The 23909-nt window shown below is 38.1% G+C and overlaps 1 protein-coding gene across 3 annotated transcripts in view; it reads right to left on the bottom strand.

Annotated features, from left to right (window-relative positions):
- The window catches only part of SLX4I (SLX4 interacting protein), a 203531-nt gene that overhangs the window by 161465 nt on the left and 18157 nt on the right, over positions 1 to 23909 (bottom strand). For 2 of the 3 annotated variants that reach the window (XM_011741154.3, XM_011741152.3), the window contains exon 2: positions 18332 to 18387. In XM_011741154.3, the coding sequence (XP_011739456.2) occupies positions 18332 to 18358 (27 nt within the window). In that variant the 5' untranslated portion in view covers positions 18359 to 18387. Of the gene's footprint in view, positions 1 to 17498; positions 17561 to 18331; positions 18388 to 23909 lie in introns of those variants that run through there. The other variant, XM_071079663.1, reaches the window with a different exon arrangement.

Here is a 23909-nt window from a genome sequence, read left to right as displayed (position 1 = left end):
ATCTTGTTCAGAATGATGGGCTTTTGAAGAAGCTCCTTCTTACTTGACAACTTGAAATTTTGTTAGACCAGTACACCATTCATAAGCTTTTAAAAAGATCTAATCAGAACTCAGGCAGCTTTGGCCAGGAATGGTGGTTCATACCTGTAAACCCAGCACTTTGGGAGGCCAAGGCGGATGGGTCACCTGAGGTCAGGAGTTCAAGACCAGCCTGAGGCCGAATGCGGTGGCTCCCAGCACTTTGGAAGGCTGAGGCAGGTAGGTCATCTGAGATCAGGAGATTGAGACCAGTCTGGCCAATGTGGTGAAATCCCATCTCTTACTAAAATTACAAAACTTAGGCAGGCATGGTGGCATGTGTCTGTAATCCCAGCTACTTGGGAGGCTGAAGCAGGAGAATCACCTGAACCCACAAGGTGGGAGGTTGCAGTGAGCCAAGATCACGCCACCGCACTCTACCCTGGGTGACAGAGCAAGACTCCATTTAAAAAAAAAAAAGACCAACCAGGCTGGCCAACATAGTGAAACTCCGTCTCTACTAAACATTTCTTTAAAATTAGTCAGGCGTGGTGGCAGGCGCCTGTAATCCCAGCTACTTGGGAGGCTGAGGCAGGAGAATTGTTTGAACCTGGGAGGTGAAGGTTGCAGTGAGCTGTGATTATACCACTGCATTCCAGCCTGGGCGACAGAGCGAGACTCTGTCTCAAAAAAAAAAAAAGAAAAAGAAAAAGAAAGAAAGATACAGAACTCTGGCAGCTTTAAGAAGAATTGCAGAATAAGCTGCTTCAAGACACGCTCTGGCAGAAAAATATTAACCACAATGATTAGCAATATTTATGACAATGAAGATGGATATTATTAATAATGCCTAACACCTACTAAAATGGTTACCTGGTACTGTGCTAAACACTTTATATGCATCATTTCATTTAACCCTCTCAATAACCAGTATAATAAAATCACTGCAATGACTGTGGGAGATACTAATGCTGCTGCTCCAGGGAATACACTTGCAGAACCAATGCTTCAGAGACAACAGAACCTTTCTTTTCTCCTAGTGCCCTTAGTTGCTGAGCTTTCAACCTTTAGCCTGTGAGTAGAAGTGCATGCCCAGTTTCACCTATCAGGCCTAGTTCACAAGCAAAGTACCACTACAGTGTATAACAGTCAGACCGAATGCTGGCCATGCCCCACAGCTATTTCTTTCTTCCAGACAAAAGTTACTAGCAATGCCAAATAACTCAGCTGTTCACAGACCAAAATGCATTTTTCAAATTAAGTTATTTTTAAGCCTGCTTTCTTAATAGCAACAATGTTCTAAGGACAATTTATAATACCAAAACAGATAAACAAACAAACTTAACAGTTTTGTTTGAACTCCTGGTCTTAGAAAAATATGCCAGCATCTGCAAAACACAATTAAATACCTAAACATTTTTATATTTGAATGAAACAAAACAAAACAAAACAAAACCTCAATAAATGTCTTTAACTATTGTTGGCTTTAAAAAGGCCTGTATCAGGTAACAAAGAAGGGAAAAGGAATGGGTGCTAACACCTTCTGGGTCGTGACCCTGTACTAAGATGGATAATTATTATAGAAGTGAGTTAACATTAATCCTATTTAATTAACCCTATTATTTAACAGATGTGTACAAAAGCTCAGAAAGACTCAAGTCACTTCCCAAGGTGTTGGTCAATCTTAAGGCCCTGCTTCAAACCAAGGCCTTTCTGCCTCCAAAGGCCAAATTATTTCCATTATGCCATGCACACAAAAATTCCTTAAATAAAAACATATAGTATTATGGAAATGTAGAGCTTGACAGGCCCCTAGAAACTCCCTAATTCAACATCTCATTTAATAGATAAGAAAACTATAATAAACAAGTAAGAAAACTATAATAAACAATTCCCAAAGATGGCCACCAACAATCCCTTTCCTCCTCTGGAGGTACACTGCTCCTTCCATCAAGAGGCAGAGCTGTTTCTTCTCCTCTTGACCTTGTGATTTGCTGCCCAGTAGAATACAGTGGAAATAACAGTATGCCAGTTCCAGAGGTAGTCCTTAGGAAGCTGGCAGCTTCCACTTTCATGTGCTCTGGGGAAGCCAGACGCCATGTTATAAGGGAGCTCAAGCCAGATTACTGAGTGATGAGACACCTTGTGAAGAGAGATGGTATCATTGAGAAGAACTAAACATGTGAGTGAAGTCTTCTAGAGCTTTGTAGCCTGGTCAGTAACCAAATGCATCTGAGTGATTGACCCCAGCCAAAGACAAATAAAGCAGAAAAACTGCCCAGGTGGATTTTCTGACCCACTGAAATGTGAGAATAGTAGGGCTTCTTTGTCACACAGATACAGATAACAGAAACAAAAGAGGTTAGCTGACTTGTCCCTAGACAAGAATCAATAGCAAGGACTAAAATCTAACAACCGTAACTTCTAATCCTGACCACCTGCCACTGTAGCCCAAAGTATAAACTGATTAATTTATAGTTTGGCTGCCCTATGGCTTTGCCATAACATCCCATTCAGAAACATGTCTGAAAAAAATGACCGGGCTCATCTGGTCATAACCCAGCTATGCTGGATGCTCTGGTATCTCTGTTTCACTAACCTTTATTTAATGATGTTAGTTTGACACATTAATTTCTCACTGCAAACTCCCTGAGGTTAGGGATGGGCAATCATCAGCCTCATCTGTGTCTATAGTGCCTAACCCAGGGCCTTGCATGATGAGGATAAATAAAGATTGCTAATTGAGCCCTCACATATGAAAAGAATTAGACTACCCCTCACTCCCAAGAATTATGAGACCAAGAACAAATAAGTCAAGGCCAAGTCCCTCAAATACTATACAGCATGTCACTGTAAGATAATAAAATAATTACTGACAGCCCAAGACATGCATAAAATGTTATTTTCCCACTTTCACAGCATTATGTCTTTTATTATTAATTTGATATCCAAAAGAAACCCTGTAAAACAGACACTGCTGTTACTCCTATCTTATAGCTGAAGAAATAAGATGCTCAGAGGGGTAATAAAATTCACCCAAAGTCATCCAGTTTTCATAAGTGAAACCACAACATGAATTCAGGAATCCTGATTAAAAGTCTGATATTTTAATTTTCTAGAATCCTTTCCTCAAAGACTTGATAATCTAAATTTCAAGAAGTACTATCAAAGAACCTAGAGTAAAATGAATATGGAGAACCATAAAAATTTAGAACCAGACATGATCTCAATTCTAATCGGTAACATATGGTGAATTTTTCAGGTAATAAGGATCTGGATGCTAGACCTGGTACATACCTTACCAGAATCTATATAATGCTATTCCACTGTGGAACAAACAGCATAACATTCTTTTTTTCACGTCATATTAAACTCGCAAAATACAGCACAAGTGTGTGCATGTGTGTATGTGAGGGTGTAGGGTAACTATTCATAACCTGATTATTTCCAACAGTCTGAAAACCAGTGTTTTTGTCACATGACACTCACATGGGACAAAGTGACACATACAGAGGCCTAGCTTCCTGTATTACTTAATCATGGATATTCCAAGAGTCTACTACTAGAGAAGTATCTCAAAGGACAATAAGCAAACACTGTGCATCGTTCGCCAAACACTATTTGGCTAATGACGACTACACTGCTGTACATTTTAGCCATTTCAATGGAATGTAATTTCCATGGAATTCTCTGGGACTGTAAACTGCAAGGACACTCTCAATCCCCACCCTCAAACTGACAGTAATAATAAGAAAAAGGAAAGGTGAGTCGGATGAGCAGTAATGGTAATAAAACTTCAAGGATTTCTTCCCAGACCTGAATGGCCCCCTCCAGCCTTTACTGCTGGGACCAGGGCTGAACTGGGGTCCCAAAGTTTTCAAAGGACAAAGAGGATCCTTACTCTCTGACCATCATCTCCAGGTTCCTGAATCTGGAAAGGAAGTACTGAAAAGGCAGTCTTGCGTCACTCTGAGAATGCTTTCCCTGGGGCCACTTTAGATAGTTTTCGTTGTTGGGACTGTTTTCCCTCGGTGTTTGGTGGTGGTACATCCTAGTGAGGAGGGCTCTATGGCAGAAGCAATCTAAATATATACATTCATAAAAGGCTAGGGATGCAAGTGTGCACATACAACCACCAGGCAAACAAACAGGCGTTTAGGATGTCATAGTAACTTAGGCACGAGACAACGACTGTAAAAGCGCTTTAGTTGCTGTGTTTCTTTAGATCACAGCAGGAAGATACTTTATAAAACGTGGAACAATGATGCCCCCTACAGCCCTCAGAGGGAATACAAGGTGCTTACTGAGTTCATCTATTTGGTCAGAGATCCTGAGTTTACTTCTCTGGTAAGAATTAATTTTTACACTAGAATAAATAATAAAAGCACATGCTTTGTACACATGTTGGAAAAAATGAAAAATATCAAGGTCTAACACTAAGAAATTAATTAAAATAAAATATAATGTCTAGATAATCAAAACCATTATACTGAAACATTTTACTTTTCTGAAGCATATAGAAACAAATTCTATCGATTGCCATCTTGATTATTAATAGAGACTGTTTTCAAAAGAATTATTAAAAATATTTTCAAAATGGAACTGTGGACTCCTAAAAGGAGAAATAGGTTGAGATGAATTTTTTTTTAAAAAAAAACAAATATACCACAAATTGAAGATTACAACATTCCCTGACTGGAACTGAAAAAAAGACCAGTAAGAAATAATTCAAAGCTGGAGTGACTTCCCTGTTCTCTACGAACCAAGACGAAAGAAACTTATCATCTTTGGGACAAGGAAAGTGGGGGGTACTGGGCACTTCAGAAATGCTTTAGACCACACTTGTCCAACTCGCTGCCCAGGATGGCTTTGAATGCAGCCCAACACAAACGTGTAAACTTTCTTAAAACATTATGAGATTTTTCTTTTGTGATTTTTTTAAAGCTCATCAGCTATTGTTAGTATAAGTGTATTTTATGTGTGGCCCAAGACAATTCTTCTTCCAGTGAGGCACAGGGAAGCCAAAAGATTGGACACCCCTGCTTTAGACTATTCAAGGCCTGTGCAGATACAAAAGAAGCATAGGACAGGTCTTCCTTCCCAGGGAATGTGGCTAGGCATAATGTATAGAAAAGCATATGGATATCACCGCAAGATGATGTTCTTAGGAAAAAAAAGAAATTGGAAATATATACAAAACATAACATAAACTGCACATAACAAAGAAACACATAGCAATAGAGAAATCAACATGGGAAAAGTTTAGAGGTGTAACAAAGAAAAAGTGAGTTATTCACTGGTCAAACTTGGAAAAAGCTGATGGGTGTGGACCAAGGAAGAAAAGGTGAGAGATAGCAAGTAGAGAGAAAACCACAGAAAAGCCAAATGACTGCAGGAAATGCAAATGCATTTGTTTCACAGGAATAGGTGGGCCACCTTCCCCAGTTCCGAGATGAAAACAAACATGGGTCCAAGTCAAAAAGGAAGGGGAGAGTAATTATCAGAATACCTTAAGTCTAGCTGGAGAGTTGAGATTAGATCCGTTTAAACAAAAGGAATTACCCTGATCACCTAAGCAAGGAAGTAACATGATGAATATGATGTTAAGAAAACATTACCCTGGCACTTGTCTAGATGAACTGAAATGGTAAGAGAAGAGAGGCACAGAGGTCCTCAGAGATTAAATGGACATAAAAACAAAGACAATAAAGGCTTGAATTTGTAAGAGAAGGACTAAATTCAAGATGCTCTGCAGAGCAGGAATGCATTTAGTAAGTGACTAAAGAATGAAGGACAAGAAGACATCATTTGGCAAGCCCAGGGTGTGTGAAGGTAGCATCAGAGGCTTTCAAAGCAAAAATCAGCTTAGATGAAAGCTATGATAAACTCAGTTGTTTGTTTGAAGTTTTAGTGATCAATGTAGGCAGAAACTTCTTGGAGGCAGGTGGAAAGTTGAGACTAAAAAGGAGGATGAGAAGCCAGAGTTGTATTTACACATTTTTTAGTCATCCAAAAAAAGAACAGACTAGTTTATCTATTATCACTTGAGCAAAGGACTGGGAAAATGAAGCCTAGAAAACTGGGTGTCTGGCCAGAAAGGCAGAGAGAACACTTAGAAAAAAAAAAAATTAATTTCAAGTCCAAGAACTTTGTTTCAAAGTCATCAACACTCAGAGCAGATGCCCTACAGAGTGAGAAGATACTTAAAAGCTTTAAGCCTGAGATAAAACTCACTGGGTGACTGCTCGTGTGAAAACTTTTACTAATTTTATTTCAATTCATTCACGAAATCAGCACATACTTACTTGAATACAGCTTCCAGCATGAGCAAAGCAATAGATCAATGATACCGAATGGGAAAACAGCGTCCTATGTTAGTTTGGGCATATCATCAACCACTCTGCAAACTCTCATTGACCCTGTATGTCTTTAAAACATAAAGCTCTTACAAGGAATACATGAAATTAGGGAGGAACTGGAAGATCCAGACTTTAAGTATCAGGAGAAGAAATACAGAGATACTTCTTTCACTTTAAAAGGTTCACAGACACAAATCTCTGTAAAAACATTCTTCGGGACAAAGGTTGCACACTCCAAAGTTATTTCCAGTGAAGAATATAACCATTTAAAATGTTTGTGATTTATTCTGTTTAGGCACTTCAGTTTTATTCTTTCTTAAAATGTGTAGAAAAATCAGTACCTAGAACTCAATTGATATGAAAATAATTGCATAAATCTTTTCAATGTGATACACAAAATCAACGCAGCCATTTTCAAATGAGCACTAATAATAAAGTCAGTACCACGTTCCCATTTAAGTAGACAAAAAACCTAGGACACAGGATTTAAGTGATTCCTTGAAGCAAACTAGCAAGACAAAAGCCTAGTGATTATCCATTTACTATTCAACTGTCTCTTTCTCTGGAAGTTTAAAGAGCTGCTCTATACTTCTATCAAAAAGGGGAAACCATTGTCAAATCTTAGGCTTGTTTCTCTTTTTGTGGTGTTCTAAGGAATGTGAAGACTAAGGTTAACTGAAATTCACAGAAGAGCATAAACCTATAATTGCTCTGAAAGAGTGGAAAGAAAAACATTGATAGTAAAGATGCAAGGAGTTCTTTTTTTTTTTAATAAAATCTCTCCTTTCCTCCTAAATATTAATAAAACCTTAAATCTTTTACTTTAGATTTAGAAAATGACTCATGCTTCCTACCCCTAAATTCCAGCCCTCCTCTCTCCCAGAATAAAAAGTAGACAACCCCATCAAGAGCAAAAGTAAAAGCTTTTAGCCTCCAGGAATGGGTGGGAAGAAAGAGGAGGGGATCATTACACATTCCCTGTAGAAGACAAAGCCAGATGCACATTCCAGAGAAATCTGGCGGGTCCGAGTTTTTCCTTAAATACAGACTGGCCTGTCACTAAGCCAGGCTCTGTAATCTTCCCAGGCTGCCACCGCTAGGGAAGCCAGGAATCCCTTCTAATTAATCAAGTCCTCCCAACAAAAATTTTCCCACCCACAATAAAGTAGGTTGGGGGAAAGGGAAGCAGCAGAGAAAGCTCTGCAGCCAAAAGAATTCTAGACTTTAGTATAATACCTAACTAATCCAAGAAAACAGATGCAGGAAGCAGAGGAAATGATCTACAGAGACACACAATGAGCTAGGAAACTTTCACAGCACTGCTCCGCTGGGACCCAGAATTTAAATTCAAAATCATAAGATATAATTATTACTGAAAGCGAGTCTGGCAACATCCTATACTTTTTCAAATGCCTCTAAGGCAGGGGGTGGACACAAAATTTCCTGAGGTAGATACCATGTGTATCACTTGACCCTTTTAACAATAATTTGATATTTGGATTTCTTTTTTATTTTGCTAAAGTTTTGTTTTAATGGATAAACATTCATAATTATTACATTATGTGTCCATGTCTATTTCTTGCAAAGGAAATGGCTTTACCTTGGCCTTGCTAACTTACCCCACACCTGCAGCCGGTTTAACCCAAGGTAACTTCATTGAAGGCTTATTCTGATAAGGTACAAGGAGGTAGGAGTACCAAGGATACAGCGATTTAGATCTGTGTTAGCCAATACAGCTGATACTAGCCACTGGTGCCTACTGAGCATTTGAAATGCGGCTACTAGGAATTGAGATGTAGGCTGGACGCAGTGGCTCATGCCTGTAATCCCACCACTTTGGAAGGCAGAGGCAGGCGGATCACTGGAGGTCAGGCATCGGAGACCAGCCTGCCCAACATGGCGAAACCTCGTCTCTACTAAAAATACAAAAATTAGCTGGGCATGATGTCGTGTACCTGTAACCCCAGCTACTTGGGAGGTTGAGACAAGAGAATCACTTGAACCTGGGAGGCAGAGGTTGCAGTGAGCCGAGATCTTGCCACTGCACTCCAACCTGGATGACAGAGCAACAGAGTGAGACTCCGTCTCAAAAAAAATAAATAAATAAAAGATATATCTGTATACATATTCCATATATAAATCAGTGTGTGTGAGTGTGTTTATTCCAGACTTTGCAGGCAAAAAGGTCTTTATTTCAACTACTCAACACTCCACTCTACTGTAGCATAAAAGCAGCCAGGGATGATATGTAAACAAGTGGGAGTGGCTGGATTCCCGTAAAACATTATTTACAAAAACAAGCAGCTGGCATGTGGGCTGTAATTTGCAGATCTCTGGTCTAGATCTTTTCCCTACCCTAAAGAGTCTATTATTTTGGAAATTTTAAAATGCTGGGGTGGGTGCAAAGCTCGGGTAAGATTGCTATGAAGCCTTGGGGAGACGTGCCTGCTGTTACCACTTCTTTCAGTTAAAATAAGAGTCACTCACTGAAGTACAGGACATACCTCCCTGCTACAAGCTGCAGTAGCCCAGAAGTCTACAGACCCTGAAAGTTATACTTCCAAGGATTCCCACATCTCATGCACTACTGCCATTTCCTGGAAGTCTGGCCTCAGAAAAGTCTTCAACTCTTGAAAGAATTCAAGAGCCAGCTGCGCAGTGGTAGTGCCGCCTGTAGTCCCAGCTACTTAGGAGGCTGGATCGGGAGGATAGCTTGAGCCCAGTAGTTCATGTTCAGCCTGGGCAATATAACGAGATCCTGTCTCTAAAAAATAGTGATAAAAAAAAGAATTCAAGACCAGAACCACAGCAATTAAAAAGAAAAAACAAAAGTATTCATATGCAGGAAGGTCAGAAGATCTTTCTTCGCTTGAAGAAGAGTAAATCATTTGCAAGAATAATTAATGCCATTCCAAGGGCAGTCTTAGAATAAACAACCGAGATCAAGTGGCAAACTACTTGGTGTTCATCAGTTTTTCTGTTACTTTGAAACCCTGCTCTATGCAAGTACTTTTCAACCCAGTCAAAAGTGGCTGCATCTATGTGAAAAATTTGCATAAGTTAATTAATTCCTTTTAAATTTTATTAATTTTTTTTTTCAAACTTAGAGATGGGGTCTTGCTATGTTGCTCAGGCTGCTGGTCTCTAACTCCTGGCCTCAAGTGATCCTCCCACCTGGGCCTTCCAAAATGCAGGGATTACAGATGTGAACCACTGTACCCAGCCTACATTTTATTTATGCACTTAATTTTTATATTAATCCATAGACACATATTAAAATGATATATCAAAGTGAGGTCTCAAGCTGGGTGTAGTGGTGCACATCTGTAGTCCCAGCTACTCAGGAGGCTGAGGCAGGAGGACTGCTTGAGCCCAGTAGTTCAAGATCAGACTGGGCAGCATAAGTAGACCCCATCTTTCAAACAAACAAACAAACAAACAAAATGGCCTCTTCTGCCTCATCCAGCTCCCTCTCTCACTCCAACTCTCGCTCACCAAGGGCAACCACACTGAAACTTAGCTTTCTGATCTGGTAATTTGCCAACATATTTCTAAACACTATGTTTATCCTACGAATGTCTTATTACTTCAGTTTTATATACTTTATGTGTGAAATGAGGACTTAATCCTTATAACTGCCCTTCCACATGTTTCCTTCCCCGGCCTTCCAAAACTTGGAGTTCACAATATTATGAAATGTAACCTCTGTTCAAAGCTGAACCATGCAGGAGGGTCACTTGAGCCTGGGAGTTCAACGCTGCAGTGAGTTATGACTGTGCCACTGCATTCCAGCCTGAGCAACAGGGCAAGACCCCATCTCTACAACAAGAAGAACAAAAAGCTGAGCCATGTAGTATACTATGCTTAATTTCCTATCTTGCACAATCTTTTGTTTACTGAGAGCTGAGGGTTGCATCATTTTTTTGTTTAGTTTTCTATATTCTTATGACTAAATCATTCCCATGCTACCTGATAGGCCTAAAAAAATTTCTTCTCAATGCATTTAAATACATGAAGTATTTTATTCATTTCATTTTTTATTGGAGACATCTTTCATGGAACCCTCTGTCTTCTTCCAATAGGACTGGTTGCAGTTCAGAAACCAATACTCAGAAATATAACTCTTTGACATGCTAAACTAAAAAAGCAGCAGCAAGGTCTCTCTGACCTCCTCCCCTCCTCCCCTCAATCCATTGTCTCTCCCAAAGCACAAGATGAGGCTGTTCGCTGAAGCTCCATTATCTTCCTAGAAACTGGATACCCAAAGAGGAACACAATTGCCTTCCATATCTTCCCTGAAATTATCTATAGCAGAAAAGAAGACTAAAGAATACAAACACACAGTGGACAGGCATTTCAACTAGATATTATCTGCTTCTTGGCTCATTCAAATTCTAAAGAAAATCATATACAAGTTAATTTCTGTTTCTCAGGTCCATTCATTTCCCCTAAAAATCAGTTACCCCTATATCTCCCAGTTCCCTCTCCCCAGTGAGAGGTCAACCATCTGGCCCTTTGGGTTTTCGTTTCTTGCTGCTGTTGTTGTTTTTAAAGCCAGGGTCTCTCTATGTTGCCCAGGCTGAACTCAAACTCCTGTGCTCAAGCAAATCTTCTGCCTCAGCCTCCCCAAATGGCTGGGACTACAGGCATATGCCATCACGTCCAGCTTTTGAGTGTTTATATTTTGTATGACTTCCATGCACTTGCATGAACATAATAAATTTGTTATGCTTTCCTTAGTTAACTTAGTCTTTTGTTACAGGAGTGCTGGCTGTGACCCTTCATGATGGGGAGGAAAGGATCACGCCCCTTCCACCCTTACATTTTCTAGGCAAAATACACAGTAATCATCAAGGAATTTGGTTAGGCCCTCACCTGTCTGGTTCCCTATTTCCTGGATCCTATATCTGATTCTTTCTCTGTTTATTCCCCTATTTTGGAAGATGACATCCTTTCTAAAACAGTGTGCACATCAGAAGGGAAGTGTTTTCTATACTCTGCATCCTAAAAATGTCTCTATTCCACCATGTGACTGAACGTTGGGCTGTAAAGGGAATTCTTGGTTGGAAACCATTTTTCCTAAAATATTAAACATATTGTTCTACTGTCTCCTAGTTATTGCTATTGAGAAGGGTGTTCTGATTCTTGATCCTCTGTATGTGATCTGTTTGTTTCTTAAGTTCTTCTCTAAATTCCCAGTGTTCTGAAATTTTAGGATGATATGCCTTAGCACAACTCTTTTTCACTGACTTTATTGTGTATTCGCTCACAGCTCTTTCAAACAGGAACTTTGTATCCTCCACTTCCAGTAAATTGTATTGTATTGTTTCTTTCATAATTTTTTCTCAACCATTTGTTTTTCTTTTAGAATTCCAATTTTTCATATCAAGAATGAAACTCTAATTTTCTTGTGGTTTTCTCTTCAATTTTTTTTTTTAATCTATTATTTTCTTGTTCTACTTTCTGGGCAGTGTTCCTTGGTGTTTGCCCCATACTTTATCATATTTTTATTTATATTATGCTTTTAATTTATAAGAGCTGTTTCTTGTTCTTGGGAATTTCCCTAGTTTGTAACATCCTAACCTTGTTTTGTGGTTATATGTAATAGCTTCCTTCTTCGCTCTAAGGAAGCAAATTATAGTGCAGTTAAAGTCTTCTCTGGCTCCCTAGCACCTCTCTGCTCTTTAGAGTTTGTTCATTCACTATATTTTCTAATTCTCATACTCTATGTTCTTCTTAAATCTGCACGAATGCTCTTCTGTCCATTCATAATTTAAAAAGAAAATGAATGGTTATTGGAAATTTTTATCTCCCTTATTGACTGATGGGCTTTGGGAATCCAGTAGGAACCCATCTGTTTGGTTGGGGGATACCAAATATAGGCTATGCTATTCATCAGATAAGCAGGCTTTAGGTTAAGAAGTATGACTAGAGATAAAAAGAGACATTTCACAGTGATTAAGGACTTACTTCAATAGATATAACAGTTATAAATCCACACACACCTGCTAACATAGTCTCAAAATATACAAAGCAAAAATCAAAACTAAAAGGAGAAATATATAAATTTAAAATCACAGTTGAAGGTTTTAATGCACCTCTCTCAACAGATAAAACAAGTTAACAAAAATATTAGTAAATACATACAATTAACAAACCAGACCCAAGTGACTATACTTAGTTCACTGCACATGACAACCATCACATTTTCAAGTGCTTATGTAACATTTACCAGAACAGAGAGAGGTGCTGTGCTAAACATTAATAACAAAATGATTATTAGAAAATTTGCAAATACTTAGAAACTAAACAATATGCATTTAAATAGCCAATGGATCAAAAACAAAATCACAATGAACACTGGAAATTATTTGACTTGAGTTATAACAAAATCCCTACTTTAACTGCATCCCTATCAAAACATGAAGGATACAATTAAAGTAGGAAATGCTTAAAGAGAAATTTATAACTTTAAGTACATGTATCAGAAAAGAAGGCTCTACACCAAAAATTTAACCTTCCACCTTAAGAAGCTAGAAAAGAGTAAATTTACCCAAAGAAATTAGAAGGAAATAATAAAGAAAGAAGTAAGGAAATAATAAAATAAAATACCAAACATACTACAGGATAAAAGAATTCAAAGCCAGAACTGGGTTCTCTGAGAAGACTAATAAAATTAGTAAGCCCCTAACAGTACTAATCAATAATCATCCCTTTGGAAGGTTCAAGCCTGGCTGTCAGAATATTTGGAAGCAGGATATAAGAGCCAGGAAGGCTGAGAGCTGCTGGTATCATAATGCCCTAGAGGTATAAAAAATAAAAGAGAGTGGAGAATGAACTCATTACAGTTAGTTAAGCCACAAGTTGTGAGGAATTTCAATTTATACTTCTGTATCCCATTAGCATATAATATAATATTTGACACATATATAAACATGCAATGTATATATCCTCATATAATACTTTCTGGTTTATATGGGCTAGTTTGTCCATAACTAAAACTATAAATTTTTGGAGAAGGAGCTATTCAATAGAGGTTTTTACTTAATTCCCTTGAGAAATTACGACTTTCATGAAAATGCAACTAAAAAAATCTCTGCTTATTGACCAAGGAAAGCAACATGGAAACTTGCTATTCACTCAGGACCTTGGAATGCCAGGAGGGGAATGGAGAACAGCAAGGAAGTGAGAAACTGTTTGCAAATTACAAAAAAACATCAAGCTTGTGCCAGACTCTGTTGTAAGTTCTAAAGTTATACTACCAACAAGGTGGTAGAATCTCGAGCCATGAAATTAGTATAAAATCTGGTCCAAAATGACTGAAATGTTAATGGCTCTAGCAGAAGTAAACTTAAAATTGTTCAAGTACTCTGCAGGATTCATAAGTCTTTCCACGTGTGTGTGTGTGTGTAGGATGTCACTGAAAATGAAGCACAATCAAAACGTACACACATTAACAATCCAGCAATCTCAACAACCAATTTATTCCACACTTAATAAATAATAGTGAAATAGATTTATTAGATTTTATTTATTTTATTAGATTGTTCTAATCTAAGAGACTATAAGTTATTTTAAAATTATTAAGATAAAAGGAGAAAATTGAAATAAATTTTTAAAACTAGGGAAAGTATATAGAATAAGTGCTGGTAGAATTTGAATTTTTAAAATATAAACAAATATAACTTCTTAAATAAAAAAATACAGTCACTAAAAGTGAACAAGTCAAAGAGAAGATTAAATACAGATAAGCAGATTTTAGTGAAGTGAAAGAGGTCTGATCAAAAAGCACTCTGGACCAGGCACAGCGGCTCATGCCTGTAATCCCAACATTTTGGGAGGTCAAGGCAGAAGGATCACTTGAGCCCAGGAGTTTGAGATCAGGCTGGGCAACATAGCAAGACTCCATCTCTACAAAAACTTAAAAATAAAAAAAAATTAGCTGGGAGTGGTAGTACATGCCTGTGGTCCCAGCGACTCAGGAGGCTGAGGCAGGAGGACTGCTTAAGCCCAGGAGGTCAAGGCTGAAGTGAGCCATATTCACACCACTGCACTCCAGCCTGGGTAACTGAGTGAGATCCTGTTTCAGAGGGGGGAAAAAAAGCACTCTCAATGCAATAAGGAAAAGAAAAACAGGGAAGGGCAATTGGCCACTGGCCACACAGCACTCACACAAGACTTCAGGAGCAGTGTTCTCTGGGGAGAAAGCATGTCTGAAAATATCAGTAGCAGGTGTGCAGGTCTCCTGCTGCCCATGATACCCTGGAGCAGAGCACAGAAATCTGGCAAAACTCACTGTCAGATATTTAAAAAGGGATCCCCATGCTTGAGTCATGGAGCTTTTAAGTAAGGTACATGGAGAAGCACCGGTCCCTAGACTGTCAGAGGCAGAAATACAACTACAAAGTGATGTACAGAACCCTCAATATGATGTGTCAGAACCCTGTCCCTATCCCTATTCTGCCAGCCTGACACTCACTGTTGAGGCAACTCCTCTGCCTACCATGATCTGGAAGCTTTGTTCCAAGCCTTACAGGTATCACTATAAGATGGGATAATATGGTAGCAGAATATGCCACTTCCATGTGTATGGAACTGACCCATCTCTGGCATAATTAGGCGCCTCAGGTCCAAGCTTCATGGTTGACCAGGATGGTCTGCCCTACTTGGCCATAGCCAGTTTCAACAGAGCTTTGCAAGAGGCCCAGCCCTTTTCTGAGCAGACAGACTACCGGGGCTCAGTCCTGGATAAAATTAATCTCACTCCTCCAGCATATAATGAACAGTCATATGAGACTATCCAACAAACTTCAAATAAAAGTTCTCTATAAGAAGAGAACAGAGAGAATTAGGAGAGGCAGAGAAAATGGTCAAGAATTTTCCAAAACTGATGACTTGAGTCTTCAAATTGAAGACATACATTGCATCCCAAGCCAGATTAATAAAAGCAAAACTATAACTAGAGATTTCATAGTGAAACTATAGAAGAGCAAAGACAAAAATAAATCTTAAGAGCAACCAGAGAAGAATGACAGATAACCAAGAAAGGAATCAAATCAGGCCAAACAGTGAACTTCTGAGGTGAGTAGTCTCCATAGACACACCCCAACAATTCTCCTGATCCCTGTGAGAAAATGCTGCTTCTCAAGTTAAGAGTGCAGGTTCCCCTGACTCAAGGCTGGCCCTGTGAATGCTCTGATCAACAGAAGGCCACAGAAGTGGCATCTGAGATGTCTGCATCTAGGCCTTCAAAGCACTGACAAATCATACTTCTTTCATTGTGCAAGTCTTGTCCTAAGATGCCACCCCTCAAAACTCAGTTACCGGGTTAGATGCCCAAGCCACACAGAATAGGCACATGGATGAGAACTGAAGAACAACAATTAATAGATCCAGCAGAGATTCCAACCAAAGCCAGCATTAACTGCCACTGAGTATGCCATCTTTCATGTTCCACCTAAGTGAGGCCCTAAGTAGAACTGCAGCCCCAACCAACGTCAAAAGGAAAAATTACTCAATTGATGCTAAGCAACCTACAGAATCAGGAGAGATCATAAAATGGTTGGTGTTTCAAGCCAATAAGTTTTAAAGTGGATTTTAAGCATGAATAGATAATGAAAACATTTCTCAGTAGTAAAAAAAGATGCCAGAAGACAATTAAAAAGTATCTTTAAAGTGTTGTTGGAAAATAATGCTCAACCTAGCATTCGAAAACCAACTAAATATCTTTCTTTCCTTTCCTTCTTTTTTTTTGAGACGGAGTCTCGCTCTGCGCCCAGGCTGGAGCGCAGTGGCCTGATCTCAGCTCACTGCAAGCTCCGCCTCCGGGGTTTACGTCATTGTCCTGCCTCAGCCTCCCAAGTAGCTGGGACTACAGGCACCCGCCACCACGCCCGGCTAGTTTTTTTGTATTTTTTAGTAGAGACGGGGTTTCACCGTGTTAGCCAGGATGGTCTCGATCTCCTGACCTCGCAATCCACCCGTCTCGGCCTCCCAAAGTGCTGGGATTACAGGCTTGAGCCACCGCGCCCAACTAAAACCAACTAAATATCTTTCTAAGGTAAGACCAAAATATATTTTTAGACACACAAATAGTTAAAGTTCATCACTTATATGCCTTCACAGGAAGAAATACTAAGAATATATAGGGATACAAGAAATAACTGAAAGCAATGAAATTTATAAATATGTTAGCAAATCTAAATAAGCACTGACTTGGTTAAAAATAAGACAGAGCTATAACATTAAATAGTATCTAATCTGGCCAACTAGCTATTGTAATTTATATTCTGATGTTTTGAACTTGCACTTATGGTAACACTAGCATACAGAAAATGTCCTAAAGAAACAACAACATATATGAAAGCATCTGCAAGATCTTGTACTCACTATTAGTTCTTCTCTTCTCCCTTCCCACTATCCCTCACACAGCAGCCTCCCATCTATCCACACCTGGTCTCAACCCCAGCCATCAAGGAACAAAGAAGGGACATTTATAAGAGGAAAATGAAAGAGGGCAACCAAGTAAGAGAACTCTCCTGGCATTGACCCAGGTAGAGAATTTGCTGATTCCTTCTTTTGATTACCTTTTATCTGCTTTGACATAATGAGAAATCATGCCATGGACCTGGAATATGAATAATAATTTTTAACAGTAAAGACCAAGGGATGACCAAAAAGCATCTTTAAAAGACGAAGCAAGGAACGCCTCATAACCATATGAACATTTTCTCCCCCATCTCGTTCTCAAAATATAAATTTTCAATCTGCCTAGAGTCCCCAAAACACCAAAAGCAACTGCAACAAAAGCAAAAATTGACAAATAGGATCAAATTAAACTAAAGAGCTTCTGTACAGCAAAATAAACTATCATCAGAGTGAACAGACAACCTACAGAATGGGAGAAAATACTTGCAAGCTATCCATTTGACAAAGGTCTAATATCCAGAGGAACTTAAACAAACTTACAAGAAAAAAAACAAACGACCCCATTAAAAAGTGGGCAAAGGATGTAAACAGACTCTTCTGAAAAGAGGACATTCATGTAGCCAGCAAATATATGAAAAAAAAGCTCAATATCACTGATCATTAAAGAAATGCAAATCAAAAACAACACAATACCATCTCACGCCAGTCAGAATGGCGATTATTAAAAAGTCAGGAAACAACAGATCCTGATGAGGCTGTGGAGAAAAAGGAATATTTTTACACTGTTGGTGGGAGTGTAAATTAGTTAAACTATTATGGAAGACAGTGAGGCAATTCCCCAAATATCTAGAGGCAGAAATGCCATTTGACCCAACAATCCCATTGCCAGGTATATACCCCCCAAGATATAAATCATTCTATTATAAAGAAACATGCATGCGTATGTTCATTGCAACACTATTCACAATAGCAAAGACAGGGAATCAACCTAAATGCCCATCAGTGAAAAAACAGATAAAGAAAATGTGGTACATATACACCATGGAATACTATGCAGCCATAAAAAGGAACAAAATGATGTCCTTTGCAGGGACGTGAATGGAGCTGGAAGGCATTATCCTCAACAAACTAATGCAAGAACAGAAAACCAAATACCTCACAGTCTCACTTATAAGTGGGAGCTGAATGAGTACACATAGACACATGGGGGGAAATAGTACACACTGGGACTTGTTGGTGGTGCAGGGGGAGGGAGAACATCAGGAAGAATAGCTAATGGCCACTGGGTTTAATACCTAAGTCATGGGATGATCTGTGCAACAAACCACTGTGGCACATGTTTACCTATGTAACAAACCTGCACATCCTGCACATGTGCCCCAGAACTTAAAAGTTGAAAAACTTTTTTGCAGAGTCCCAAGTGTAAAAAGTAGAAAGTTAGGAACTTCAATTTTCAATTAACATAGAACTCAGTTATATTAGACAGTGATTAGACACTTTTTAAAGAGCTATTAAACATTACTTACTTTAACAGCAAATTTCTTAGATGCCATGGCTTACTGACTCCACAGTAACTACAAACCTTTAAGAAAAAAAAAAAGTTATAATTAGATATATTAAAATTTCTTTTTATTTGGATATTATACAGGAAAAAGATTGGCTAAATAGTAAAATATCAATGGGTTATTTTGAGATGAATGTTCACTTATAATTCCCTTAACCAAAATACTATATTAAATTAGTAATTTAAGCACTGCTTGCAAAGAAAAGGACAGGCCCTGGCCAGGCATGGTGGCTCACACCTATAATCCCAGCATTTCAGGAGGCCAAAGTGGGAGGATCACTTGAGCTCAAGAGTTGGAGACCAAACTAGGCAACATAGCAAGACCTTATCTCTACAAAAATTAAAAAAAAAAAAAAAAAAAAAAAAAAAAAAGGGAGAAAAGCACAGGCTCAGATGGCTTCCCTGCTATATTCTACCAAATCTGTAAAGAATAATTTAAACCAATCCCTCATAAACTCTTTTTAAAAAAACAGTAGCATAAGAAAATTTCTCAAATAATTCTGAAGCCAGTGTCATCCTGATACCAATACCAGAGAGAGACATCACAAGAAAACCACACATCAATGTCCCTTATGAAGAAAGACCCAAAAATTCTCAACAAAATACTAGAAAATCAAACATAGCAACATGTAAAAAAGATTATACACCATGATCAAGTTGGATGTATTCCAAGAATGCAAGGATAGTTTAAGATCTGAAAATTAATCAATATAAGACACTCTATTAATAACAGAAAAAAAATGCACATAATCATCCCAAATACAAAAAAAAAAAATCCAAAACGCTTTTTTAATTTAAAAAAAAAAAAAAAAGGCCAACACAATAGGAATAGAAGGGACTATCTCAACCTGATAAAAGATATTTAGGAAAAACCAAGTGCTAAAATCATACTAAATGATGAAGACTAAATGTTTTCTCCCTTAAGATAAGAGACACATCTTTACAAGAAATGTCTGCTCTTGCCACTTCTTTTCATCATTGTACTAAAGGTTCTAACTAAGGCAATTAGGCAACAAAAAGAAATAAAAAGCATCCAGATTAGGAAGAAAGAGATAAACTGTCTATTCATGAACAACATGTTCTCATATATAGAAAACCCTAAGAAATCATCAAAAAACTACTAGAATTAATAAGTTCAGCAAGGTTGTAGGATATATGATAAATATTTTAAATCTACTATATTTCTACATACCAACAATAGATAGTCCTAAAATAAAATTTAAAGAAAAATTCCATTCATAATAACATGAAAAAGAATACTTAAGAATAAGTATAACAAAAGTACAAGATTTGTACACCAGAAGTAATAAAATATAATTGAAAGAAATTAAAGACTTAAGTGGAAAGATAACCCATGTTCATGAATTGTAAGACTTAATGCTGTTAATATAGCAATATTCCCAAAATGTTCTCAGATTCAATGCAATCCCTATCAAAATCCTAGCTGACTTCTTTACAGAAATTAACAAGTTTATTCCAAAATGTATATAAAATTGCAAGAGCTCTGGAGTAACAAAAACAATACTGAAAAAGAAGAATGAAATTGGAGAACTCAGGCTTCTCAATTTAAAAGCTTACTATGGTTGGACGCAGTGGCTCATGCCTGTTAATCCCAGCACTTTGGGAGGCCGAGGAAGGCAGATCACGAGGTCAGGAGTTCGAGATCAGCCTAGCCAACATGGGGAAACCCCATCTCTACTAAAAATACAAAAATTAGCTGGGTGTGGTGGCATGCACCTGTAATCCCAGTTACTTGAGAGGCTGAGGCAGGAGAATCACTTGAACCCGAGAGGTGAAGGTTGTAATGAGCCAAAATCATGCCACTGCACTCCAGGTTGGGTGACAGAGCAAGATTCCGTCTGAAAAAATAAATAAATAAAAGCTTACTACAACATCACAACAATCAGAACAGTATGGTACAGGCTGAACATCCCTTACAGAAATGCTTAGGACCAGAAGTGTTTCAGACACAGGATTTTTTTTAGATTTGGAATATTTACATATACATGATGAGATATCCTGGGGATGAGATACAAATCTAAATACAAAATTCACTTATGTTTCATATATACCTTATACAGATAGCCTGAATTTTATATATTTTTATGATTTTGTGCATGAAACAAAGTTTTGACTGCATTTTGACTACAGACTGTCATGTGAAGTCAGGTGTGGAATTTTGTACTTGTGGCATCATGTTGGCATTCAGAGAGTTTCAGACTTTCCAGGATTTCATATTTTGGATTTTCATATTAGGGATGCTCAACCTACACTAGCACAAGAACAGACATATAGGCCAGGCACGGTGGCTCAGACCTGTAATCCCAGCACTTTGGGAGGCTAAGGCGAGCAGATTATTCAAGGCCAGGAGTTCGAGACAACCCTGACCAACATGGTGAAACCCTGTCTCTACTAAAAATACAAAAAATCAGCCAGGCATGGTGGTGCACACCTGTAATTCCAACTACTTGGGAGGCTGAAGCACGAGAATCAGTTGAAAGCAGGAGGCAGAGGTTGCAGTGTGGCAAGATCATGCCACTGCACTCCAGCCTGGGGGACAGATTGAGACTCTGTCTCAAAAAAATAAATAAAAGACATACAGGTCAATTGGAATAAAACTGATAGAAATAGAGCCTTAATTCATGTTCAATTGATTTTCAACAAGGGTAATGAGATAGCTTGTTTCAACAAATGGTTCCAGGACAACTGGGTATCCATATGCCAAATAATAAAGTTGGACTGCTACATCACACTATGTACAAAAAGTTAATTCAAAATGGATCAAAGACCTAAATATAAGAGCTAAAACTATAAAAATCTTAGGAAAAAAACATAGGCATAAATTTTGGTGACCTTTCATTGGGCAACAGTTTCTTAGATATGATACCAAAACAGAAGTGACAAAAGCAATTAGTAAGTTAGATTTTATCAAAATTAAAAACTTTTATACTTCAAACCAAGAAAGTAAAAAGATAATACACAGAACAGAAAAAAAGTCTGCAAACATCTGATGAAGGACTCATGTCCAGAATATATAAAGAACTCAACTCAATAAGAGGAAAAATAACTCAATTTAAAAATAAGCAAAGAATTTGAATTCCTTCAAAGAAGATCTACAAATGACCCATTAAGCACATGAAAAGATGCTTATCATTAGCCATCAAATAAATGCAAATCAAAACCACAATGAGATATTACTTTATACCCATTAAGATAAATAGCTAAAATCAAAATGACAAATAATAACAGATGTTGGCAAGGATGTGAATAAACTGGAACTCTCACACATTGATGATAGGAATGTAAACTGTAGCCACTTTGCACAATAGTTTGATAGCGTTTCAAAATTTAAAGAGTTGCCACATGACCCAGCATTTCCATTCCTAGGGATATAACCAAGAAAAAAAACAACAACTCCATACAAAATAATTATACAGGAATGCTCACAGAAGCACTACTAATAATTGTCGAAAAATGGAAACAACCCAAATGTCCATCCACTAATGAACAGATAAACAAAATGTGATATATCATACAATAGAATATTATTTGGCAATAAAAAGGTAAATATTCCCCTTTACTGTGCTCAGCCAGGCAACCACTTTTTCTCACCCTGGCACAAAACCGGAGTATTTTCTGGAGAGGGTAAGACAGAGGATCTCTAGTCTGGAAAACACTAGGCACAGTAGAAGGAGGAATCTTCTGAACAAAGAGAAATTAGGGAATACAAATGGAGACCTTCCTCTGCCTGCATGCCTCTCTACCCTGCCCACACTCTCCAGAGGGCAGACTAAAACCTCCCTATTCAGAGAATTGGACTAACCTAAAAGACAGCGTCTAAAAATACTGACATAGGGGTTCCCCAAGGAAACAGCCTAAACAGATGGCTCTTAAGTGAAGTCCAGATCCATAAGCCCCACACCCATATGCAGAGATTCTAGTTCTCTTTTAATGTCCCACTCTCAAATATAAGTCAACAAGCAGGAACCACCTGCCACCTAAAGCAAGATTATATTATGAAAGAAAAACAAACAGAGAAAAAAAACCTACTTGGCTGAAACAAAGTATGGAGAGAGAAGAAAACATTTTTTAAAAATTATCATTAGGGAGGTTGCAGATACTGCAGCCATAAAGCAAAAAAATAAAAAAAAATAAAATAACAACAAAAAAAGAGACTATCAGAAGACAACAAACTAAAACAATGATAGTTGAATTTTTAAAACTTAATAGAATGGTTGAAAGATAACATGATGAAATCTCTCAGAAACTTCAGCCAAAAATAAAAAAAAAAAAAGGAAAGAGAAAATAAATTAAAATTAAAAGACCAATATAGGAGGTCAAACACATGAAAATGATTATGGAGACTGACCCATATTAGAGCATCTATCACAGCGAAATTTTAGGTATTGGGAATAAAAAAATTTTCTTTTAAGTGTGTGTGGGGGGTAGTAGGAGGTGGAGAACACAAAGGATCAGGAGTCAGAATTGGTTCCAAACTGCCCAAAGATATAGAGAAATATCTTCAAAATTCTGAAGAAAATTGTTTCCAACCTCAAACTGGATTTAAACTTCAGGGGAGAAAAAAAATTATTAGATATGCAAGTTCTTATAAAACTGTTTCATGTATTTTTTCTCAGGAAGCTACTAAAGATGTGCTTCACCAAAATGAGGAAATTAAGCAAGAAAGAGGAAACAGGAAGGGTGAGACAGGAGAAAGGCAGAGGAAAGCTGAGGATCTGGTGAAAGGAGGCCTCCATGAGAGCCGTGGGTAGACCACAGGGGAAGCGCAGGTGCGGACCAGAGCAGGCTGCAGGGGAGAGGCACGTCCAGGAAGATCTGCGGACACACGCACACACGGATGAGTTTTAGACAACTGGTGAAGAATATGAGATTGAATTAGGGCAGGTACATGGAAAGCTAAACAGCAGAAGAATAACAAGGCAATTACTGATTCCACCATAAACAAAAACTGCAGTAAATAAAGAGTGCTTAATACACAGCTGAGTTATGACTAGCATTTATAGTCATAATAGCAAACATTGAATGTTGAGCTAAACAATGTTATGCTTATGATGATATTAGAAAAATAGGGAATGTGTGTGCATAAATATGGTGAGGGTACAGAGGTTAAACAGAGCAAAAGATCTCTAATGGTGATGGAGTGTTTCAGAAACAAAGCAGACCAGTGAAAATAATAACCACAATGGCTATATTAAAGCAAAAATACAGACAGTAATTTAGTGATCTGGATCCAATTCTTTGTTTTTTAATAAACTTTTTAAAAGTTTATTTATTTTTTATTTCTGAGATAGAGTCTCACTTTGTCAACCAGGCTGAAGTGCAGTGGCTCAATCGAGGCTCACAGCAACCTCCGCCTGGTGGACTCAAGCGATCCTCCTGCCTCAGCCTCCTAAGTAGCTGGGATCACAGGTTCATGCCACCAAACCCAGCTAATTTACATATACATACATATTTATTTATTTTTTTGTTTTGAGACAGAGTTTCGCTCTTGTTGCCCAGGCTGGAGTGCAATGGCGCGA

This window comes from Macaca nemestrina, chromosome 15 (genome assembly GCF_043159975.1).
Source record: "Macaca nemestrina isolate mMacNem1 chromosome 15, mMacNem.hap1, whole genome shotgun sequence".
In the NCBI taxonomy this organism is placed as follows: domain Eukaryota; kingdom Metazoa; phylum Chordata; class Mammalia; order Primates; family Cercopithecidae; genus Macaca; species Macaca nemestrina.
Note: the sequence above shows the minus strand (reverse complement) of the source record. Positions and strands in the feature narration are given on the sequence as shown.